At 43.4% G+C, this 24,535-nt stretch overlaps 1 protein-coding gene across 3 annotated transcripts in view; it reads left to right on the forward strand.

The window, feature by feature from the left end:
* The first annotated feature begins 9,476 nt into the window (after nucleotides 1–9,476).
* LOC120858072 overlaps nucleotides 9,477–24,535 on the forward strand; it is a 58,644-nt gene continuing 43,585 nt past the window's right edge. Inside the window, exons 1-4 of one of the 3 annotated variants that reach the window (XM_040233944.1) lie at nucleotides 9,477–9,551; nucleotides 16,178–16,406; nucleotides 18,180–18,332; nucleotides 23,135–23,283. In XM_040233944.1, the coding sequence (XP_040089878.1) occupies nucleotides 16,227–16,406; nucleotides 18,180–18,332; nucleotides 23,135–23,283 (482 nt within the window). In that variant the 5' untranslated portion in view covers nucleotides 9,477–9,551; nucleotides 16,178–16,226. Of the gene's footprint in view, nucleotides 9,552–9,765; nucleotides 10,057–16,177; nucleotides 16,407–18,179; nucleotides 18,333–23,134; nucleotides 23,284–24,535 lie in introns of those variants that run through there. The other 2 variants (XM_040233948.1, XM_040233953.1) reach the window with 2 other exon arrangements.

The raw sequence follows: 24,535 nt of genomic DNA on the forward strand, positions 1-24,535 counted from the left end.
GAATGCATTTCTTGAAGAAAGTCTGTTTTCCCCCTTCTCTCTTCTTTTCTGCTTGGCCACCGCCATTAAGAACAGGAACTTTGAGTTGCAAACAGCTGATAGCGCCACCATCAGGAGAGAAGACAAACTGGATTGCAAAATGGGAAAAGAAAGCTCTGAGGTCCTCCCTTACATCATGGATACACCAAACCAACTCTGGGACTTCTTTCCACCAGACTTTTTGTTGCCTGAGTGCCTAGTTGCTTCAGTTGTGTCTGACTCTGTGATGTAATGGACTGTAGCCCGCAAGGCTCCTCTGTCAATGGGATTCTCCAGGCAAGAACACTCAAGTGGGTTGTCATGCCCTCTTCCAGGGAACCTTATTTCTCCTGCATTAGCAGGCAGGTTCTTTACCACTAGTACCACCTGGGAAGCCCAGACTTCTTGTTACATGATCAATAAACATCAGACTACTGTTGCTACATTAATTGAATTTCCAGCTGCTAACAGCTGAAAGCATTCTAGTTCCTACAATCTAAATATAAATGATTTCCTAGAGTAGGATCCTAAGTGGGGAATTTCTAAATTATTGATACATACACACAAATCTCACTCCAGAAGAGATCTAATTTACACTCCCATGACAATAGTGAGACACATTCTTATTGCAACCTTCTCAACACTGAGTCACCCAAGGAGGAAGAGCTTTCTTTAAAAATCACTGCTAATTTGATAGGCAAACTTACAACTCAAAATTGGTGTTTGTTCATCTCCATTTGGTGAAGCGAGCCATGACTGGACTTGGTGTAAGACAGCCTAGTGGCATCCCACCCAGGAAAGGAGGGGTGAGGTTGGTCTCGAGCTTTGAAAAGCATTCCTTTACACTCAACGTTCAGACTTTCTAAGAGTGAAGATCCCTAGAACTGATGGGACAAAAGAGTTGGTAAGTATTACACAAGGAGAGAAAGTGGCACAAAAGGAACTTCCCGGGGCTTCTTATTGTCTCCTAGGTTGACGGATTCTAGCATGATTGGTCTGGGGTAGGGTCCCAGGCATGGGCATTCTTTTAACAACGTTGAGAGGCACTGATATAGCCCACATTGAAGACTTAGTTTTTTTAAATCATTATCCTGCTCACTTTCAAAGACTATTTGAAGCCTCTATGGAGTCTCTCATTGGAAAATATTCCTTGACCCTTTTAGTTACAATCTTCATTTGGGATGTTTTTTCTGATCAGATCATATTTCAGAAACACCTGCAAATGACTGGAAGGCCAGGGCTCAGTGAATCTCCTGTATCTAATGCTGATGAACTTCAGGCCTGCCCAACCCAAGAAAACCTCCTCTGCCTAAGAAACTCCCAGCTTCCCTGCCTGGTGCAAGGGCCTCACCATTTCTCCCCTGAACATTTTGTCTTTTTTCCACATGGACCCAGTCAGGACTGACTGATGAGAACATACAGGAGAGGGGAGCTTCCCAAGAACTCTGGAGGGGACGAGGGCTGGGGAAGGTGGTGGTGGCCGTCTCGGCTCTTTTTCTTATGCCTCCAGTCAGTGCTGGAAGAACACACAGGTGTAGACAAAGCTACAACAGCTCCAGTCCCGAGGATGCTGCCGCGAGCTCTTGGCACCCATTCCTGAACCTCTCTTTGGACCACTAGAGGGTGTGTGTGTGTGTGTGTGTGTGTGCGCGCGTGCGCACTCACTCAGTCGTGTCTGACTCTTTGCAACCCCATGGACTGTGGCCCACCATGTTCCTCTGTCCTCAGGACTTTTCAGGCAAGAATACTAGAGTGGGTTGCCATTTCCTCCTCCGCGGGATCTTCCTGACCCAGGGATTGAACCTGTGTCTCCTGCACCTCCTACATTGAAAGGTGGATTCTTTACCGCTGAGCCACCTGGGAAGCTCTGCTAGAGGAGGTAGGGGCTTATAACTTTGACTTTCAGGTGGTCTATTCAAGTCAGCTGAGCAAAGATTACCAGGTGCTCACCTGCAGTCAAAGATAAAGATAGTAGATTTACTGGACTTGCAGGAGAGGACGGGCCCAGAGGCTCAAGAGAGGGGAGCTGGGAGGGACTTCTCACAGGACCACCCAGTGCTGGGTGATTCTCAGATACTGAGTGATTCTCAGGTGGCAGGGGAAGGTGGGGGGCAGTCCTAGCCAGATGCTGTCAAGAACAGAGCATTTTGGTAATTGGACATCTAATGTTATCTAGAAAACAGGGGGCACTAGACTTGGTTGTAACTGATGAGGTAGCAGTCAGATTTCTCAGAAGAGGGGGGTCGGTCAGTCACTCTTGTGTTTAGAGAATGGCCTTGCTCAGTCTCCTTCCAAACGTTTTGGAGGGTGAGGGGCTTGCCTGAACATCGCTGCCATGCAGGTGGGAAAACCAACCGTCTGGCTGCCAGCAGGACTGGCTTGGCTTTCACGTTTTTGGTTTAAAACCCCATGTTCTAAAATAAATAAATAAATAAATAAATAAAAATAAAACCCCATGTTCTTCTTGAGAACTCAAAGAGATTATGTCATCATTTCTTGCCTCTGCAATCCCTGTTCTCTTCACAACAGTGACTATGTGCTCTCAGAGAGGGGTCAACAATAAAACTTCTAAATAAAATGATCCCAATCAAAACTGTGAAACCTGCTCACTGCACCCTTTTTTCATCATGTAATTGAATGTTTTCACATTCTCTGAAGATGCATCAATCAAGGAGTTCCTGTTTCCAGAAATTCCCACTGTGCTTGGGGGTAACAGAAATCTGATCAGCTTTGCCTTAACTAAACCGGGGGTCCCTTTCCTTATGTAATGAGAACCCAGAGATGGTCAACCTGGATGGGTTCAGTGGCTCCACGATGCTATCAGAGACCTGACTCTTTCCATCCATCTTCTCAACCATCCAGGCTGCAGTTGATGTCTGGAGGTGATATACAAGACAGCAGCTTCACCTTCAGTGTGATGACTGTATTCTGAGTGAGAAGAAAGGGAAGAACAAAAGACAAACACTCATACGACTTGGGTCTACCTGTTTGAAGAGCTTTCTGGGAAGCCTCATTTTTAACTTCTGCTTCTGTCTTACCCAGCATTGCAATGTCACATGGTTACCCCATATGCAAGTAACGCCAGGGATGTTGTTTTCCTAGCCTGGCTTACTAGTTCAGTTCAGTTCAGTCATTCAATTGTGTCTGACTCTTTGTGACCCCATGGACTGCAGCAGGCCAGGCTTCACTGTCCATCACCAACTCCCAGAGCTTGCTCAAACTCATGTCCATTGAGTTGGTAATGTCATCCAATCACCTCATCCTCTGCCGTCCCCTTCTCCTCCTGCCTTCAATCTTTCTGATCTGGAAAGCATCAGGGTCTTTTCCAGTGAAGTCAAATTCTTCACATCAGGTGGCCAAAGTATTAGAGTTTCAGCTTCAGCATCAGTCCTTCAAATGAATAGTCAGGACTAATTTCCTTTAGGATTAACTGGTTGGATCTCCTTGCCGTCCAGTGACTCTCAAGAGTCTTCTCCAACACCACAGTTCAAAAGGATCAATTCTTTGGCACTCAGTTTTCTTTATGATCCAACTCTCACATCCATACATGACTACTGGAAAAACCATAGCTTTGACTAGATGGACCTTTGTTGGCAAAGTAATGTCTCTGCTTTTTAATATGCTATCTAGGTGTGTCATAGCTTCTCTTCCAAGGAGCAAATGTGTTTTAAATTCATGGCTGAAGTCACCATCTGCAGTAATTTTGGAGCCCAAGAAAATAGTCTGACACTGTTTCCATTGTGTCCCCATCTATTTACTATGAAGTGATGGGACCAGATGCCACGATCTTAGTTTTCTGAATGTTGAGTTTTAAGCCAGCTTTTTCACTCTCCTCTTTCACTTTCATCAAGAGGCTCTTTAGTTCCTCTTCACTTTCTGCCATAAGGGTGGTGTCATCTGCATATCTGAGGTTATTGATATATCTCTGGCCAATCTTGATTCCACCTCATGCTTCATCCAGCCTAGCATTTCACATGATGCACTCTGCATAAAAATTAAATAAGCAGGGTGACAATATAGAGCCTTAGTTTGTCCTAAGCCAAACAACAGGGAGGGAACATGGCCCCACCCATCAACAGAAAATTGAATTAAAGATTTACTGAGCACGGCCCTGCCCATCAGAACAAGACCCAGTTTCCCCCACAGTCAGTCTCTCCCATCAGGAAGCTTCCATAAGCCTCTTATCCTTATCCATCAGAGGGCAGAAAGAATGAAAACCACAATCACAGAAAACTAACCAAACTGATCACATGGATCACAGCCTTGTCTAACTCAATGAAACTATGAGCCATGGTGTGTTAGGGCCACCTAAGACAGATGGGTCATGGTGGAGAGTTCTGACAAAATGTGGTCCACTGGAGAAGGGAATGGCAAACCACTTCAGTATTCTTGCCTTGAGAACCCCATGAACAGTATGAAAAGGAAAAAAGATATGACACTGAGAAATGAACTCTCCAGGTTGGTAGGTGCCCAATATGCTACTGGAGATCAGTGGAGAAATAACTCCAGAAAGAATGAAGAGACGGAGCCAAAGCAAAAACAAAGCCCAGTTGTGGATGTGACTGGTGATGGAAGTAAATTCCAATGCTGTAAATAACAATATTGCATAGGAACCTGCAATGCTAGGTCCATGAATCAAGGTAAATTAGAAGTGGTCAAACAGGATATAGCAAGAGTGAATGTCAACATTTTAGGAATCAGTGAACTAAAATGGGCTGGAATTGGCAAATTTAACTCAGATGATCATTATATCTACTACTGTGGGAAAGAATCCTGTAGAAGAAATGGAGTAGCCCTCATAGTCAACAAGAGTCCAAAATGCAGTACTTGGGTGCAAATGACAGAATGACCCTCTGTTCCTTTCCAAGGCAGACTATTCACTATCACAGTAATCCAAGTCTATGCCCCAACCAGGAATGCTGAAGAAGCTGAAGTTGAATGGTTCTACGATGACCTACAAGACCTTCTAGAACTAACACCAAAAAAAAGTGTCCTTTTCATCAGAGGAAACTGGAATGCAAAAGTAGGAAGTCAAGACATACCTGGAATAACAGGCAAATTTGGCCTTGGAGTACAAAATGAAGCAGGGCAAAGGCTAACAGAGTTTTGCCAAGAGAACTCACTGGTCATAGCAAGCACCCTCCTCCAACAACACAAGAGATGACTCTACACATGGGCATCATCAGGTGGTCAATACTGAAATCAGATTGTTTATATTCTTTGCAGCCAAAGATGGAGAAGCTCTATACAGTCAGCAAAAATAAGACTGGGAGCTAACTGTGGCTCAGATCATGAACTCCTTATTGCAAAATTCAGACTTAAATTGAAGAAAGTAGGGAAAATCACTAGACCATTCAGGTATGACCTAAATCAAGTCCCTTATGATTATACAGTGGAAGTGACTAACAGATTCAAGGGATTAGATCTGATAGAGTGCCTGAAGAACTATGGATGGAGGTTCATGACATTGTACAGGAGACAGGGATCAAAACCATCCCCAAGAAAAAGAAATGCAAAAAGGCAAAATGGTTGTCTGAGGAGGCCTTACAAATAGCTGAGAAAAGAAGAGATGCCTGGCTTACTAACCAATAGGCCAAAATTGAGTTCAGTCAGCAAGGAGGAAATAGAGAGTGGGTGTTCTCCACTCACCAGTGGCTGAGTCATGCACCCTGTAAACCATCTTTTATTGAGAAGTACTTAGGTGTGTTAGTTATATATTGGAGATGGAGGAAATTACTCCAAAATGTAATGGCTTAATACAGCAAATGTTTATGATTACATACAATTTCTGAGAGTTGAAATTCTGGGAGCAACTTAGCTGGGTGGTTCTGGCTCAGAGTTGCTCATAAGGCTACAGGACTTGAAGGCTTAAATGGGCTTGAAGGACCCACTTTCAGGACATCTCATTCACACAGCCCTAGGTTGGGGGCCTTTCCCAGGGCTGCTTGGGTGACCTTACCAAGCGGTAACTGGCTTCTCCCAGAGAAGACAAGGAAGAGACAAGGAGGGTGTCATGATGCCTTTTATGACCTGGTCGCACACCATCGCTTCTGTCATATTTTATTTGTTAGAAGCTGAGTCACTAACTCCAACTCACACTCAAGGAAAGAGTGATTAGGTTCTGCCTTTTGAAGGGAGGAGTAGATATAGTTGTGGAGACATTTATAAACCACTTCCTCTGGGGTGGACTGCCGCTGAGCTGTTCTGCCCCCTCTCACCTCACACCGTCCTTTGCATCACTTCCTTCCTCTCCTCACTCTCCCTCTTTCTTTCTCCTTTTCCTTTTTCTTTTCCATCATCAGGTCTCCTAGGTTTCCTCCTCTATGGCAGAACAGCCTCTCTCCCCAAAAAGCCAAATTCATCTCAAAGCCCTTCTAAGACTCCAGTTGCTAGAGTCAATGGGGAGCAAATCATGATTATGGAGTGATTCTTTTTTGTAGTTTTTTGGGGTTTTAGTATTTATTTTCTTTAATTTATTTGGTTGCAGGATCTTTTTTTAGTTGTGGCACATGTGATCTTTAGTTATGGCATATGGGATCAGTTCCCTGACCAGGGATCGAACCAGGGCCCCCTGCCTTGGGACCGCAGAGTCTTAGCTATTGGACCACCAGGGAAATCCCTCAGTGTTGATTCTTAAGGTCTGATCAGGGCTATGAGAACCAAAAAGATCATGAACATCTACCCTCTTCCTATGCATAAACAGAAAACCAAAACATTACACTGCAAAAGACAGATAAAGAAGTTCAACAAAGTTCTGACTTTTCCCAAAACTATTTTGCTAGGGTTTTTCTTAAAACATTAAATATCAAATTCTGTCCTTGCATTTTCTGTTGTTGTCTCCCAGCTTTGCAGGAGCTCAAAACATATGTTTAGCATGTCCTGTAATTCAACCCTGGTGAGTCACACCCTAAAATGTTAACAACTGTGAAATGAGCTCTGGGCTGCCCTGACTCACAGATGCTGGATGTACAAGGAATCCATATAATATTCTCAAACTCATGCCCATCGCACCCACTGCCCCAGCCATCCTTGTGGTCCTTGGCAGCTAATAGCTGCTGTGACTCAGGTTGCTAGTTATCTCCCAATATCCGTCTTTCCCTTCTTCTGTAAATAACAGAAGTTCTTGTTTTTCACTGGATTCATGTCTGCCTGGAACAAAGACCATCTTTCCCAGCCTCCCTTGCCTTAGGTATGAGCCTGGTGAGCTATGGTCCATAGGGTAGCAAAGAGTCAGACACGACTGAAGCAACTGAGCATACCACAGCACACGATCATGTCCATAGGTCTGGCTAGTGGAATAGAAGGCTCAATTTCTGGGAAATGTCCTTAAGGGGAGAGAAAGTGCCCTTCTTTGTCCAGTTTTCCTTCCTTATATCTGAAATAGGAACAAAATTGGCTGGAGCTCAGCACCCATTTGGGGCCATGTGGTGAAAGTCACACTGAAGATGGCAGAGTAATAAAGTAGAAGGAGCCTGGATTCTTCATGATCTTGGGCCTTCAATAGCAGCTCTGGACTGTTTACCCATTGAGTTTCATTAACATGAAAGGGAAATTAATTTCTATATTTTTCCATCAGCGTTAATGGGTTTCTGACACTCGCAGCTGATCCTAATCCTAGTGTTACATTTCCTCTACAAACCTGCCCACTGTGCACAGGGACTCCTCATCTGCTCTCTGATGGCCTGTCTAGTTTCTGACTTTTCTCTGTCCTGTCCTCATGGGCTCTGACCTTCCTGAGCATTTTCTGTTTCCTAAGCATCTGCTTTTGAGTCCTGGTCTATAAAATGTAAGTGCACTCTCTCATCCCACTCCAGACTCCTCTTCTCCCACTGTCCTTCTGGCTACATTGTAGGAAGCCTGGACTAGGGCCCAGCAGGGGAAAAGAAGAGGCGGCACAAAGCAGAAATGACCCAGGGGTGACAACTTTTAGGGGGCAGCTCACTGGACAGTCCAATCTGTCCAAACAGAATCCCTCCCTGCCTTTCTTGACCTTCCCCACAGCTTGTTTACTTTGGGCCTACTTAGATCCATTTGGGTTTAAAATATACACTTAAAAAGAGTCAGTGTAGAGGAGTTGTGGGACTATTTTCCACTTGCAGTTTACTATGAATTTGTTTAATCCAATTTATTTCATTATTTATTGTTTCAGTAAACATTTACAAAGAGCCTATTCTATACCCTACGTGAGAGACACAGATAAACAGATAGATACAGATAACTTATTATCTGATAGTTCTGGAGGTCAAAGTCCCGGATGGGTATCACTGGACTAGAAGCGAGGTGTCAGGACAGCTGAGTTCTTTTATGCGGGTTTGAGAGAATTCATTTCCACTTCTTCTGAGCCCCTAGAAACTGCCCATATTCCTTGGCTCTTTTGCCATCTTTAAAGCCAGCAACAGCCAGTTGAGTGCTTCTCATTACACCTCTCTGACCTTTCTTTTTCATCACTCATCTCTAGCACAGCAGTGAAAGTTTCCCAACTTCAAGTTCTCAGACTTAGATTGGCCCCACCCAGGGAATCAAGGATAGCAGTCCCATCTCAAGGTCTATAACCTTAATCACATCTACAAAGTCCCTTTTGCCATGTAAGGTACCATATTCATAGGTTTCCAGGATTGGGGCATAGATATCTTTGGGGGCCTTAAATTTGTAAGCCCCAAAGCCACTGCCCACAGCAAGAAATCTTAAAAATCTCTTTTCAGGGACTTTCCTGGCAGTCCAGTGGTTAGGATTCCATGCTTCTACTGCAGAGAACATGGGTTCAATCCCTGGTAGGGGAAGATACCGCAAGTTATACAGCACAACCAAAAAGAAAAAAAAAAAAAAAATCCGTTTTCCTCCCCCAACCACTTCTTCCCAAAGCTCCAACTGCTTTGCACCTCTGTCCTCCATTTTCCCCAGAAAAACTCCCAGGCCCAGCCCCTGAGCGGCCTCCTTTATCCTGGCGCCCCCTTCCTCCTGCGAGCGGGGAGACAAAATGCCGCAAAAGGAAACCTCGCTAGTGCGCAGGCGAGTCCTCTCACCTTGGTTTCTGCTTATTGCTGTGGGCGGTAACCACCATTTATAACTCGGTTTCTTTGAAAAACCCAGTTAGGGGCTCCGGTACGGTCCACAGCTGACACGGCCTGGGCAGGAAATAGGCCGAGGCATCTACTCTTTGGAGACCTCTGCTCCTCGCCCCCAGTGCCCCATTGATAACCAGAGACACGGGTCCCCTGCTCTGCCCCCTCCTAGACCTCGTCCCTTGCAGGGCCATCAGCTGCCAGGACCCAGATCCGCAGCAAGGGCACCTGGAGTTCTCCCGGTCCCGGGTAGAGCCCCCGCGAACCGTGGAACGCTCTTTCCTGCTGCTCCTCTTTCCCTCCTCCTGTTGTTCCTCCTCTCCTCCTGGCGCTCTGGCCCCCGCGGGTCACCAACTTCCTCCGGCCTCCGCCCCTAGCCGCTACCGCCCCCGGGCAGCCGTCTCCATGGTGCACACCGGACGCGGGAAGCCACCCGGCGGCGGTGGAGGGAGGCAGGGAGCCGGCGCGTGAGTGAGAGCGGGGCGCGGGCCAGGTGCCAGGAGCGTGCGGGGTGAGGGCGAGGTTGCTCCGGCACTCCGAACCGTGATTAGGTCCTCCAGGCAGGCTGGGACCTGGACTCGGTGGAGGTCGCGCTTGGTTTGCGCCTCCCGCGCCCCAGGGACACAGGCCTCCCCGACCCAGACATCCCCAGGGTGGGTAGTGGAAATTCTTTCCGGGATCTTTTGAAACTGTTATATGCATCAGGGGTTTTGAAGAAGGCAGGAAAAGGCAGCCCCTCCAGGCCTCCCATGTAGTCGCCCGGCCAGACGCTGCTGGAGCTGGGTGGGCAGGGAACTCAGAACTGTTCTCCAGACAGCAAAACCCTCAGGCCCCTACTCTCACCCGCTCACCCCGATCCCCACTTTTCATTTCCAGGAGAATCACAATCAGACAAGATGAGAAAATCTAGCATCCATGGGTATCCACTCCCGAAAACTCCAATAAATATTCATTAACATACCAGCCAATCACCTAGGTAATTGCTAACCTGGGCCACACACTTATAGAAATGACAGAAAGAAATACTCATACTAAAATAGAAAGTGAAAAACTCAAGATTTAAGAGGGTCTAAGTAGAATATTTATCGAATATATGTGTATATACCCAGAAGAGGCTCATGAGAAATACTTGATATTGTGAACAGTAGTACTGTATAGTGGGGTTCTCATGGTAAGTATGCTGGAGTGGTTTGCCATTCCCTCCCCTAATTACAAGCTTGAATCAAGATTGCCTAGAGAAATAAAAACAACCTCAGGTATGAGATGAAACCACTCTAATAGCAGAAGAGAAACTAAAGAGCCTCTTGATGAGGGTGAAAGAGTAGAGTGAAAAAATCAGCTTAAATTTTGATATTAAAAAAACTAAGATCATGGCACCCAGTCTCATCACTTCATGGCAAATAGAAGGGGAAAAGGTGGAAGCAGTGAGAGATTTCCTCCTCTTAGGCTTTGAAATCACTGCAGATGGTGACCACAGCCATGAAATTAGAAGATGATTGCTTCTTGGCAGGAAAGCTATGACAAACCTAGACAGTGGGTTAAAACGCAGACATTACTTTGCTGACAAAATCCAGTCAAGGCTAGTCATGTACAGATGTGAGTTGGACCATAAAGAAGGCTGAATGCCGAAGAATTGATGCTTTCAAACTGTGGTGCTGGAGAAAACTTTTGAGAGTCCCGTGCACATCAAGCAGATCAAACCAGTCAATCGTAAAGGAAATCAATTCTGAGTGCTTATTGGAAATACTGATGCTGAAGCTGAAGCTCCAATACTTTGGCCACCTGATGCAAAGAGTGGACTCATTTAGAAAAGACCCTGATGCTGAGAAAGATTGAAGACAGAAGGAGAAGAGTGTGACAGAGGATGAGACAGTTGGATGGCATCATCGATTAAATGGACATGAACTTGGGCAAACTCTGGAAATGGTAAGGGCTAGGCAAGCCTGGCATGCTGCAGTCCCTGGGGTCACAAAGAGTCACACATGACTTGGCAACTGAACAAACAATATTGGATAGTACCATCTTAGTCAGCTTGAAGTGAAGTCATTCAGTTGTGTCTGACTCTTTGAGACCCCATGGACTGCAGCCTACCAGGCTCCTCTGTCTATGGGATTTTCCAGGCAATAGTACTGGAGTGGATTGCCATTTCCATAATAGAATACCAATGACAGCAGAAATCTGTTTTTCACAGTTCTAGAGGCTGGGAAATCCAAGATGAAAATACTAATAAGATAGATTTCATTTTGAAGCCTGTTCTCTTGGTTTGTAAAGGAAAGAAAGTGTTAGTCGCTCAATTGTGTCTGACTCTTTGTGACCCCATGATCACAGGGCTCCTCTGTCCATGGAATTCTCCAGGCAAGAATACTGGAGTGAATAGCCATTCCCTTCTCCAGGTGAGGGATTGAACCCATGTCTTCTGCATTGCAGGCAGATTCTTAACCATCTGAGCCACCAGGGCAGCCCCCCTTGGTTTGTAGGTGATGGCCGATTCAACAGCTTGGGGGTGGATGGGTTGGAGATGAGCTCTGGTGTCTCTTCTTAATCCCATCATTAGGGCCCCACCCTCATGACTTTATCTACCCATAATTACCTTCCAAAGGACCCATATCATCACACTGGGGATTCACCATTTGAATTTGAGGGGGAGGGAAGGTGAAAACATTCAATTCGTTAACAGTTTCTAACAAATGGTACAAGTGGTTACAAATTGGGGCTGTGGATCTAGATTGTCTAAATTTGAATCCCAACTACACCATTTAGCAGTGTCTGCCCTTAGGCAAAGCACATAAACTCAGTATGCCTCAGGTTCCCTGCTTAGCTTCTGCTTCGTGTCAGGTTCTGTTCTCAGCATTTGTCGTGTACTAACTCATTATTCCTCATAACCCTTCTTTGTCACCATCATCTCCATCTTACTGATGAAAAAATCTTTACAGTTGTTATCTCATATAATCCTCACAAATGTCAAAGAGTTAATATTCCCACCATGTTTACAGATGAAGAAAATGAGGTTCAAGGAAGAGAAGTTGATTACCCACGATCACCCTGCTAGTAATGGACAGAAACAGGATTAAAACCTGTTCCGGTGACCTGGGCCACCCCCTCCCCACCCACACAGTCTCCCATGGTGCTATGCAGTGTTTGCCAATTGCCTGATGATAGGCTTCCCTGGTGGCTCAGAGGATAAAGCATCTGCCTGCAAAGCAGGAGACCCGGGTTCGATCCCTGGGTTGGGAAGATCCCCTGGAGAAGGAAATGGCAACCCACTCCAGTATTCTTGCTTGGAGAATCCCATGGACAGAGGAGCCTGGTGGGCTACAGTCCATAGGGTCGCAAAGAGTCGGACACGACTGAGCGACTTCACACACAATGCTGTCACACACAAGCAGCCCTCGAGATGCTTTCCAAAAATGGTCTTAAAAAAAAAAAATGGTCTTAGCATGGATGGACCTAGAGACTGTCATCCAGAGTGAAGTAGGTCAGAAAGAGAAAAACAAATACCATGTATTTATGCGTGGGGAATTCGAAGAAATTGTTATAAACCTTCTTATTTACAAAGCAGAAGTAGAGAACAAATGTGTAGATACCAAGGGGGAAAGGGAGGTGGGATGAATTGGGAGATTGGGATTGACATATATACACTGCATGCATGCTAAGTCACTTCAGTCATGTCTGACTCTTATAACCCCATGGACTATACCCTGCCAGATTCCTCTGTCCATGGGATTCTCCAGGCAAGAATACTGGAATGGGTAGCCATACCCTCCTCCAGGGGAATTTCCTAACCCAGGGATCGAACCTAAGTCTCCTGCGGCTCTTGCATTGCAGGAATATACTTTACTGCTGAATCACTGGCTGGAACCTGGTGGTCTGGAGTCGACCAATAAGAAAGTAAAGGAGAGAGAAAGAAGCCTCTTGATGAAAGTGAAAGAGGAGAGTGAAAAAGTTGGCTTAAAGCTCAACATTCAGAAAACGAAGATCATGGTATCCGGTCCTATCACTTCATGGGAAATAGATGGGGAAACAGTGGAAACAGTATCAGACTTTATTTTTTTGCGCTCCAAAATCACTGCAGATGGTGACTGCAGCCATGAAATTAAAAGACGCTTACTCCTTGGAAGGAAAGCTATGATCAACCTAGATAGCATATTCAAAAGCAGAGATATTACTTTGCCGACTAAGATACGTCTAGTCAAAGCTATGGTTTTTCCAGTGGTCATGTATGGATGTGAGAGTTGGACTGTGAAGAAGGCTGAACGGCGAAGAATTGATGCGTTTGAACTGTGGTGTTGGAGAAGACTCTTGAGAGTCCCTTGGACTGCAAGGAGATCCAACCAGTCCATTCTGAAGGAGATCAACCCTGGGATTTCTTTGGAAGGAATGATGCTAAAGCTGAAACTCCAGTACTTTGGCCACCTCATGCGAAGAGTTGACTCATTGGAAAAGACTGATGCTGGGAGGGGTTGGGGGCAGGAGGAGAAGGGGACGACCGAGAATGAGATGGCTGGATGGCATCACTGACTTGATGGACATGAATCTGAGTGAACTCCAGAAGATGGTGATGAACAGGGAGGCCTGGCATGCTGCGATTCATGGAATCGCAAAGAGTCGCACACGACTGAGCGACTGAACTGAACTGAACTGATTTCTTGGTTCATGCAGAAAGCCAATAAAGCCCCTGCACGGGGCTTGCTCTGTTCACAAAGGCCTCAGGCACCTTCTCAATGGGGTGAAAGCACAGAGCGCCTTCTCGAGAGAGTCTTAGAAGCCCGGGCCGGAAAGTGAACACAGAGGACCTCTGCTCTCCAAAGAAATAGCCTGAGAGAGAGAGAGAGAGAAAGCAAGACACAGGGACCAAAGCTCTGTTGGAGCAAAGGTGTTTTAATCAACATGGTGTGGGCATATATACTGTAGTTATTCTCTGCAAAGATAAAGATTAAAATTGCAGACTTACAAAACATAGGCGATCCATATTAAAGAGAGAGAGAGTTGTAAATAATCACTTTTACCATATGGTTCATAAAAAGGAAGAGGATACTTATCACCGTATGGAAAAACTAATGAAGGAAATGCCTGGATTCCTCAGCCCCCAGGAGAGGCTTGCCTCTCCTCTTAATTCCTGAATATTCAGGAATTAATAAGGAACAGAGAATTCCTGACAGATCCAAAACAGCACACAGGAAGCCTCCTGTTAAGTGCTTCCTGACAGACGTATATACACTACTATGTATAAAATAAAATAAATAACGAGAACCTACTGTATGGCACAGGGAACTCAGTGCCTGGTGGTAACCTAAATGGGATTTCCTAATCCAAAAAAGAGGGGAGAGATATATATATATATATATATATATATATATATGATTGAACGTGATTCACTTTGCTGTACAGTAGAAACTAACACAACTTTGTAAAGCAACTATATGCCAATAAAATTTTTTTAATGATCTTGGGAATCAGTACGCTCAGTTCTGTTTTCAGCCAGAGCAAATCCCTTCTCTCCCTTCCTGGGCCTCATTTTTTTCCATGTAAAAGAAGAAGTTAGACCAGCCCCAAGATGAAAAGTAGGTTTGGGGTAGCTGCTCTGCAGGAGCTGCTGGAGCAGAGCTATAAGCAGAATGCTGGAGCTACACCTGGGTGCTGGCCATGGGTCAGGTGAGTGGTAGGGTGAAGAGCCATTTTGGTTTGCCCAGTATTTTCCTGGTTTTAGCACTTAAAGTCCTGAGACAGTTGGTCAGCCTAGTGATGGCTTACATGGATTAGATAAAGTCCCAACCAGAGCTATTAAGAATATGATTTTCCCTTACCCCAGTACCTGTGTCTCTACATTCTACTGGGTTTACTCTCCCTTTTTAGAATATTTTTCACTTGTGATGGGCTAATTTCTAGCAATAGGATACTAATGCAAGTGTGACCTAAATTGAAAATGTGAACTACCCCCAGTAGTTCATATGGCATCTAACAGATGACGCTAACTTTCCCTTGAAAATTTAAAATATCCCCAAGTGCCCTATAAGTGTGCAGTGCCTCCATGCATCTCAGTATATTTTGGGATCTGTGACTCTGAGACATGAAGCATTTCTAGAGACAAAAAGGGATGTTAAGTAATGTCAAAAGAGTACATCTCCTAGGAAAATTTATCAGTTCTAAATTTGTAAGTACCCACTCCAGTGTTCTTGCCTGGAGAATCCCAGGGATGGGGGAGCCTGGTGGGCTGCCGTCTATGGGGTCGCACAGAGTCGGACACGACTGAAGCAACTTAGCAGCAGCAGCAGCAGTATTAATACCATAGTGCCAAAATATATAAAACAAAAATTTGTGCTACAAATTAATAAGTGATAGAGAAGGTGTGGAGAAAAGGGAACCCTCTTACACTGTTGGTGGGAATGTAAATTGGTACAGCCACTATGGAAAACAGCATAGAGGTTCCTTAAAAAAATTAAAAATTCCATATAATCCAGCAGTCCTACTGACAAAAATTAGAACTGATTCTTGCAGCCAGCAGAATAAAAATAACATCAGTAATAATAATAACATCAGCAATAATAAAAATGTTTCCTCATCACTACATGCCAGGCATTATATAGTGCTTTATAAACTCATCTCATTTAACCTTTATGACAACCATCATCCATTTTACAGATTGGGAAATGGAGGCTTGAAGAGTTTATAATTTCTCTAAGGCCACACAGTAAATCAAGTAGTGGAGATAAGACTAAAATCCAAGTCTGTTACCTTCCAAAGCCCACATTCTTAACCACTATAATTACTGCCTGGCACGAATTATGTCTAAAAGAAAATTATGCCACTTTTAAATCAATAGGAACATGGAAGTATTTAGAGCCCACTATTAATGTTAATTGTGTTCCTTTATAATTAAATTCCATGAACTTCCCCCGTTTTAAACAATCTAAAAGAAAGAATCCATTTCCATGAGTAGAGTGCTTGCAAATTGAAATTTTCTGCTCTGATTCTCCACTCTCATTTTAAGATTAGTGAAGTACTTTACGATTTTCAGAGATGTGCAGCAATATTTGCTCATTTTTAGTGAGGAAGGTGTGATCTCCTCCTTAAAAAGATATCTGTGTGTTGGGTTTCAGGGCAAGTTACAGTTTTCAGAATCCAAGTGGAATCTAACACTATGAAACAATGCCAAGAGAAAAGCAAGAAAAACAAAAAACTAAAGGAGCACCCCTGCCCATTGTTTCCACTCTTCAAAAGTTCCTGAAAACATACGAGAAGCGTTGTGTACAGACTCAGACGTCTGTGTGTCCAGCCATCAAAAGGGACTTGAAAGCCAGCATCAACCATGAACGGATTCTCAGGAAGGTGAGTGTATCCTCTCAAGGAACCAAGGAACATGGATCCTCAATCCCTTCAAGCCCAGAATTGGTGGGGTCGTCCGCTCTGCGTTCCTGCCTGCATGCCATCCAGAGCCTGACTCTGGCACCAAAGTCTGCTCGGCGATCCTCCTACCTTCCCACCCCTCTCTCCCAGTCCGCCCCGTTCCCTTCCTTCATCCTGAGCATCTCTGCCTGTTCTCACCCCGCTTCATCTCTGGCACGGCCAGCCTGCCCCTCCTCCCACTCTATGTCTGGAGAGTCGAGCTCGAAAGCATCCCTTTTGTCATCATTGCAGAACCTCCCTCCCCGGCACTCCCGATCCTCCAAAATATCTCGTTGTCTTGACAGCAGATGCGTCCAAGCCATCAGGCCAGACCTGCAAATACCCACAACCCCTCCCATCTCACTTGGAGTAAAAGAGCATATCATTTGGATTTCAGGGGGAAAAAACCTGATGTCACATCTTTTCTGAGATTAAATCTACTAGTTGAATGTCAGCGGGGAGGAAGAGAGGCCAGCCTAAGTGGTCAGCTCAGGAAGGGGCTCCTGAGAGACCAGAAGGGGAAGCCTGGCACCCAAAGACGGACGATCCAGCTTCACAGCTTCTCTATCACCAGCCCAGAAAGACAGTCTGTGTTTTAATAACCACATACCTACTGATTTCATAAAATGCTGAGTGTTAAGCAAGACAACAAATTAAACAAAATAATTAGATAGAGATGGGTACTTTAAATATCATTACTTAAGACTTTGACACAAATCCATTCCACCCATATTTTTCCTGAATGTTTCTGGGGTTGGGAGGATGATTACATTGCACCCTCCACGGAGAGACCCTCACACAGTTCCTGTCTAAATCTCTCTCTCTTTCTGAACTCCCATTCTCAGGGCAGCTGCACGCCCCCACTATGTTCCTTCAGGCTTTCACTCTCCGCTTCTCCTCTTCCCGACCTGCGCTCCTGCGCATGCTCAGTCGCTTTAGTCGTGTCAGACTCTGCAATTCCATGGACTGTAGCCCACCAGGCTCCTCTGTCCATGGGATTCTCCAGGCAGGAATACTGGAATGGGTTACAATGCCCTCCTCCGGGGGATCTTCCTGACCCAGGGATCAAACCCGTCTCCCGTGTCTCCTGCATTGGCCTAATTCATTTTTTCCTGTTGTAGTTTTATAATTAGGCTGCGCTACTTTAATCATAGGGTTAATCATAAATTTTATTCAAATGTATAATCATGTCAGCAGTATTTTCCAAATATTTTTAATTACAATCACCATCAGAAATATAATTAACATTATGACCCAGTATATAAGTACTGGAATCAGTATGACCCTAAGAGCTGTTTATGTTGGGTTGCTTTGGTTGGGTCTCCATTTTGATTTTGAACGTCACTAAAATAAAAGTGTCATGAGACAGTTATTCCTTACTGCATACTCAGATCCTTATATACTCAGATAATTTCCCTTCTTTTCTGTTTCATTAAAGAAATAAAGAAAAAGCTGGTAACAACCCACTAAATTGATTTCCTGATCCAGTTATGGACAGTAACCTGCCGGAAAAATCTCTGCTTTGTGGGACTTTTCATGAAGCTTAGGCAGGAACTCCCTAAGTTTGTGTTGAACTATCACCCCAATGCACACTTGATCCAAAGTTAATAAGTAATGTCCTTCTAATGTTGTCTAATGATGATATTCTTTCTCTACATATTTGGATACATGAACCTCCGTTTATGATGCCCACCTGTAGTTTTTTTAACATTCTAGTTTGTGCTGGTAAGACCTGATGACTCCCCGCCAGGCATCCTACCAATTTCCTTGGAACCTTTGCTCATGACTGTTCGGGATGAGTGTTACATGCTGGGGAGAGAGATCTGTATCTGGGGCTTTCAACTGAGCAACCAAGAGATCGCCAGACTTGTGAGTCATGCATTTTAAAAATAGCTCACCATTTAACCTTAAAATTGAATGTAAGCATATTATCATGTGTTCCAGCTATAGTTTATTTGGTTGTTGACTGATATGCTCCAAAGTATTCTTTTTTTAAAGTATTTTTAGTGAAATATTTCAGACATATAAAAGTGCAAAAAATAATAGAACTGACATCTATGTACTCATCGTTGCATAACATACTTTTTAAGGAATGGATATTGAAGATATTTACAAATACAAGAGGTAAAGTGCCATCTTTCTTCTTCTCCCCATCTACTTCCCAGAGGTACCACTAGCCTAGAGTTGACGTGTATCAACCCCATGCATGTTTTTATGCTTTTATCACATATGCATGTATGTTTTTACTTACCTACGTGAATTGTACTTTGTGTGTGGTTTTATGACTTCCTCTTTTACTCACATTATCTTGTCAAGATTTCTCCATGTTTATTAATTTTGACTGCTATTGTATAACACATAGCCTTCATTCTTGAATGATGGTTTGCTGAAAATACACTTATAGATTAAATATTATCACTTTTTATATTGAACTTCCTTTATAGTGAGTCATAAGTTATATATAGGACTTTACTTCTGGCAAGAGCAAATCAGATAATTCAGGTAAATCCTTTCACTGAGGACAAAGAGATAAGCTAAAATACACAATATGGGAGATAAAGAAGCTTGATTTCTACTTCACATCATACCCCAGAATCAATTCCAGGTGGATTATATATTATTTAAGGCAAAACAATAAGGTTTCTAGAAGATAGTATAGGACAACACCAGAATCATGATTCTGGAGTGGAGAAAAACTCAAACAGAACATAAAAAACACTAATTTTTCCAGTTTCTAGCCTTTTTGAAGGTCCCTTATTTCTCTGAATGTTTAAACTTATAATCTGTGTCTAATAATTTCAATAATCTGAGTTATTTTGGAGTCTGACATTTCCGACTCTTGCTTCTACTGGTTCGTACTTATAAGGACATTCCTTTGTATGCTTTTGTGATTTCTTTTTTTTTTTTTTTTTTACTGTAAATTCATATTTTGTGGGGAAAAAATAGTTATGGCAATTCTTTGAGCTCTGATTTGCAGATAGCTCTCTCCAGAGAAGATTTACAGTTTTTTCTGCCACACACTCAGAGCTGTTAAATTCGTCTTTTTTTTTCCCCTTTGGTATTTTTTTTTGGCTGTACCACATGGCATTTGGGATTAGTTTCCCAACCAAGGATTGAACTTGTGTCCCCTGCAGTGGAAATGCAGTCTCAACTACTGTACTGCCAGGGAAGTCCCAAAATTAAGTTCTTAATCTAAGGTTTCTTTGGGGCCTCCCTGGTGGCTCAGATGGAAAAGAATCTGCCTGCAATGCAGGAGACCTGGGTTCAGTCTCTGGGTTGGGAAGATCCCCTGGAGAAAAGAATGACGACCCACTCCAGTATTCTAACCTGGAGAATTCCATGGATAAAGAAGCCTGGCAGGCTACAGTCCATGGAATGGAGAGTCAGATGTTACTGAGTGACTAACACTTTCACTTTCAAGGTTTCTTTGAACCATTCTGGTGATGTTAATTCAAGTTGCAGACCTGTGCTAAGGCTAGTTTTGTGAGTTCTCAGGGGATGTATTTTTTTCCATATACTCAGTTTGAGATGGGCCATTTTCCCTGGGATCCTTTGGGGAAGGGAAGAGTTGGGTTTATTTCTTTTTTTTTTTTTTTTTTTTTGAGTGGGGGGGGGGTTTATTTCTAATTCTTTGTTACTCTAAGGACATAGCACTACAATCCACTTTATGTTTTGAGCCACACCTCTATTCAGGATTTCCTGTTGGACTGCTCACCTTGTCCCCTGGACTGTATGATCCATTAAAATCAAAGCTCAAATATACTACTTTAATGATGCTGTCAAAGGGAAAGCTGGCTTCAGTGCCCTGCATCCTCTCTGGGTCATTTTCTTCTCATTCATTGACCTTTGGGTATTCCTCCCTAACCTGCCTGTCAACACATTTTAAAAAGATATGTTTAAAACTCTTAGAAAAATGCATAGAAGAAAAGCTTCAAAATGTTAGATTTGGCAATGATTTCTTAGATATACACTAAAAGCACAAGCAACACACACACACACTCGTTAAGTGAATTGGACCTCATAAAAATGAAAAAACTTCTGTGCTTCAAAGGACACAATCAACCAAGTGCAAAGGGAGAAAACAATTGCAAAGCATATATCTGATAAGGGGTTAATATCCAGAATATATAATGAACTCATATAACTCAACAACAAAAAATAAGCAACCTGATTTTAAAATGGTCAAAGGACTTGAATAGACATTCTCTGAAGAAGATATACAAATGACCAAGAAGAACCTGAAAAGATTTTCAACACCATCAATCATTGCTGCTGCTGCTGCTAAGTCACTTCAATCATGTCCGACTCTGTGCAACCCCATAGACGGCAGCCCACCAGGCTCCCCTGTTCCTGGGATTCTCCAGGCAAGAACACTGGAGTGGGTTGCCATTTCCTTCTCCAATGCATGAGAATAAGTGAAAGTGAAGTCACTCAGTCGTGTCCAACTCTTAACGACCCCATGGACTGCAGCCTATCAGGCTCCTCCGTCCATGGGATTTTCCAGACAAGAGTACTGGAGTGGGGTGCCATCGCCTTCTCCAATCAATCATTAGAGAAATGCAAATCAAAACCACCATGAGATACCACTCCATGTCAACTAGGATGGTTACAGTTCAGAAAAGCAGAAAATAAAGTGTTGATGAGGATGCAGAGAAATTGGAACCCTTATGCACTATTGGTGGAAATGTAAAATGGTGCCACTATGGAAAATAGTATGGCGGCTCCTCCAAAAATTAAAAATAAAACTACTATGTCATCCAGCAATTCCACTTCTGAGTACGTACCCAAAGGAATTGAAAGAAGGGTCTCAAAGAGATATTTATACACTCATGTTCATAGCAGTATTATTCACAATAGCCAAAGATGGAAGCAAACTAAGTATCTACCGACAGACCAATGGGTAAACAAAATATGGTATATACATACAGTGGGATATTATCCAGCCTTAAACAGGAAGGAAATTCTGACACATGCTACAACATGGATGAACCTTGAAGTGAATGAAATAAGTCAGAAACAAAAGGATAGCATTTCACTTATATGAGGTACCTAGAGTAGTCAAATTCATAGAGCAGACAGTAGAATTGGCAGTTGCCAGGGGCTGGGGGCTGGGGACGATGGGAGCTTTTGTTGAATGGGTACAGAGTTTCAGTTTTGACAGATGGAAAACATTCAGGAGAGGAATGGTGATGGGGCTTGCACCGCAGTGTGAATACACTTAAAAGTTATTAAAATGGTAAATTTTATGTCTTTTACTATACTTTTTAAATGAACTTTTAAAAAGATATTTTAAATATATAAACAGAATTTTTAGTTTTTTTTTATTTTTTTATTCAGAGGCTCAGTCCATTCAAATTGGAAAGAGAATGCTATTCATGCATGTTGAAAGTGACCCTTAGCAGTTCCTTAAAATGTAGCCCTCTTGGTAATCTACAGGCTTCCCTGGTGGCTCAGACAGTAAAGAATTTGCCTACAATGCAGGAGATTCCTGAGTTTGATGCCTGAGTGGGGAAGATCCCCTGGAGAAGAGAATGGCTGCCCATTCCAGTATTTTTACCTGGAGAATCCCACGGACAGAGGAGCCTGGTGGGCTATAGTCCATGGGATCACAAAGAGTTGAACACAGCTGAGCAACTAACACTTTTACTTTTTCACTTTCTCGGTCGGCTGAAGGCTGCTGAGAAATTCTATCAGACAGCCATGGTCTTGCCCACAGCAGGGTGGGTGACCCTGCAAACCACTGGTTGAGATCTTTAGGACCTGGTCCAGAGTTTATTTTGCACAGACCAATGTTAACATCAGCAGGGATATGCCACATGGCCTCCTCTGTCAGAAATACAGCTTGAGAAATCTGATCCAGCACTCAAACTAGACTTTCTCTCATTAAAGAAGCCTCAGGCACCAGCTCTGTAGTTAAGATTGCAAGAGCTCTTTTATTCTCAACCAAACTGTAATTTGGAATCCTGTCTCTGACCCACATGTCATTACCTCACAAAACCCTACATGCTCCAAGCCTTACCAAAGTCAGTTTCAGGCTTAAATTCTGAACTGAGGGAATCCTCAGGTCATGGTAATTCTAATTGCTAAAAAGGCAGCTTTCATGTTTTTTAGCTTTAAATACTTTTTCCTATCAGTTTGGAATTTCCCTATCATTGGGATCCTTTGTTATAGCAAGAAATGACCTTGCCTTAGACTTGTGCTTATATTGTGCTACCGTATATTTTCTCTCATCATAAAGCTTGATGTTTCCTGTGCAATTCTTCAATGAGTCTTCATTTATCTTTTATTTTAAATATTTATTTATTTATTTATTTTGCCATGCCAAGCGGCTTGTGGGATCTTAGTCCCCCAACCAGGGATTGAAACCTTGGCAGTGAAAGCATGGAGTCCTAACCACTGGACAGCCAGGGAATTCCTAGTGAGTCTTCATTTTAAATGGAAATTATTTTGTTTTCATGCCACTTTCTCTTTGGGTAACCAGAAAGTTATCTTAGAGGCCAAAATATTGAATAATTAACATAAGTGACTTTGAAGTAATTTATAAAAACACAGATCATATTCAACCATAGTAGTGTTTAAAAGTTAAATGAAGAATAAACTCGAATATAAAAGAACAAACACAGATCATGTTTGTTTTCATTGTGTCTGCACTTTTAACCTTGCATTCTCAGGCTTTGCTTCTAGAATCGAAGGGGCACACCCACTGCCCGTTTACCACCCTGGAACTCATTGACTGTAAGATGGATCCATGGTCTCTGGGGAGGCTTGGGCAGGCTTTGAGTCTCAGCAGCCTGCATGTTCTCGTCCTCGACTACTGCAAGTAAGTCTGGAATGCAGATCCTTCAAAGTTCCCCAAGCCTACCCCTGACCCCGCTGGCAGCTGGGGGAAGCAAAGGCAGGGGAGGGAAATGTCCTAGTGCCTTGTGTCTAATCAAGTCATTGCTGCAAAGGACACCCTAAAACTTCCTTAGAGTTCATGTTCCTAGTAAATGTTAGGGTTCTCAAAAAGAGCCTCTAGTCATTTGTTTATTCTTTCAACAAACATTTGTTGAAGGCTAGTTTGTTCAAGGCATGGTGCTTATTGCTAAGGAAGATATAAGTGTACTTAAGGCACTGCCACTGTCCAAGCGAGTCCTCAGTGTATAGAGGGAGGAGACATGCTCTTGATTATGTAAAGCACAAGGCGGAAAGTCTGAATATCACAAAAGTTGTTGATATACATTTTAGCAGTAGTTTGGATAAGGGAAACTGCAGTTGCATAGAGATGGTCAGTGTTCACTAGGAGAGAAGGTGGGAGGAAAGGTATGGTGCCAGACAAGAGCAGAGCAAGTCCTTCAGAGGGCTGGGCTCCGAATGGTCAGGGAAGGTCAAGGTCAATAATACGAATAATAACAATACCTGCTAATGGTTATTTCTGCATGCCAAGCACAGTACATGGATTTTCTCATTTTTTTCTCCCAACAGTAGATATGTATAAATATATACCATTATATAGAGATGTATGATGTATAATGATAGATATATACTGTTTCTAACCCTTGACTATAGATAAGGAAAAACTCAGGGGGATTAACTGGCTTGTTCAAGGCCATTTGGTTCTTAGGGATGGAGGTTAGATGTAAATTCAGGTGTCTGATTCAGAGTCACCTTTGATCGATGATACTAGATTGCTGGGGTCTTAATTTACAATCCATAAAAGATTTCAAACTGCTTATGTGATCTGGTGTTGGTTGTGCCATCTCTCTGATCTATGAGCTGATCTCTTCCACTTCCCAGGTCTATGATTCTGTGACTCTTGCCATGGAGCCAGGTGGTGCCCTGTACTCAAAAGGCCAGTGGGCTGCGAAATCATGCCTGAGAAGTGGTATCTCAGTGACACAAAGACCCGATTAAAGGACTGGGATCTTACTAGGGCCCTGGTGGTGACAGAGAACAAGTCCATCAGCACAAGCTGGGGAAAGTCAGTATTCTGTGGAGATTCTCCGTGTTTCTGAAATGCTGGGAGGAGCCTTGTGCTGTCACTTCAGTCATGTCTGACTCTGTGCAAACCTACAGACTGTAGCCTGCCAAGG

The sequence above is a fragment of the Oryx dammah genome, unplaced genomic scaffold (genome assembly GCF_014754425.2).
Source record: "Oryx dammah isolate SB20612 unplaced genomic scaffold, SCBI_Odam_1.1 HiC_scaffold_2, whole genome shotgun sequence".
NCBI classification, from domain to species: Eukaryota; Metazoa; Chordata; class Mammalia; order Artiodactyla; family Bovidae; genus Oryx; species Oryx dammah.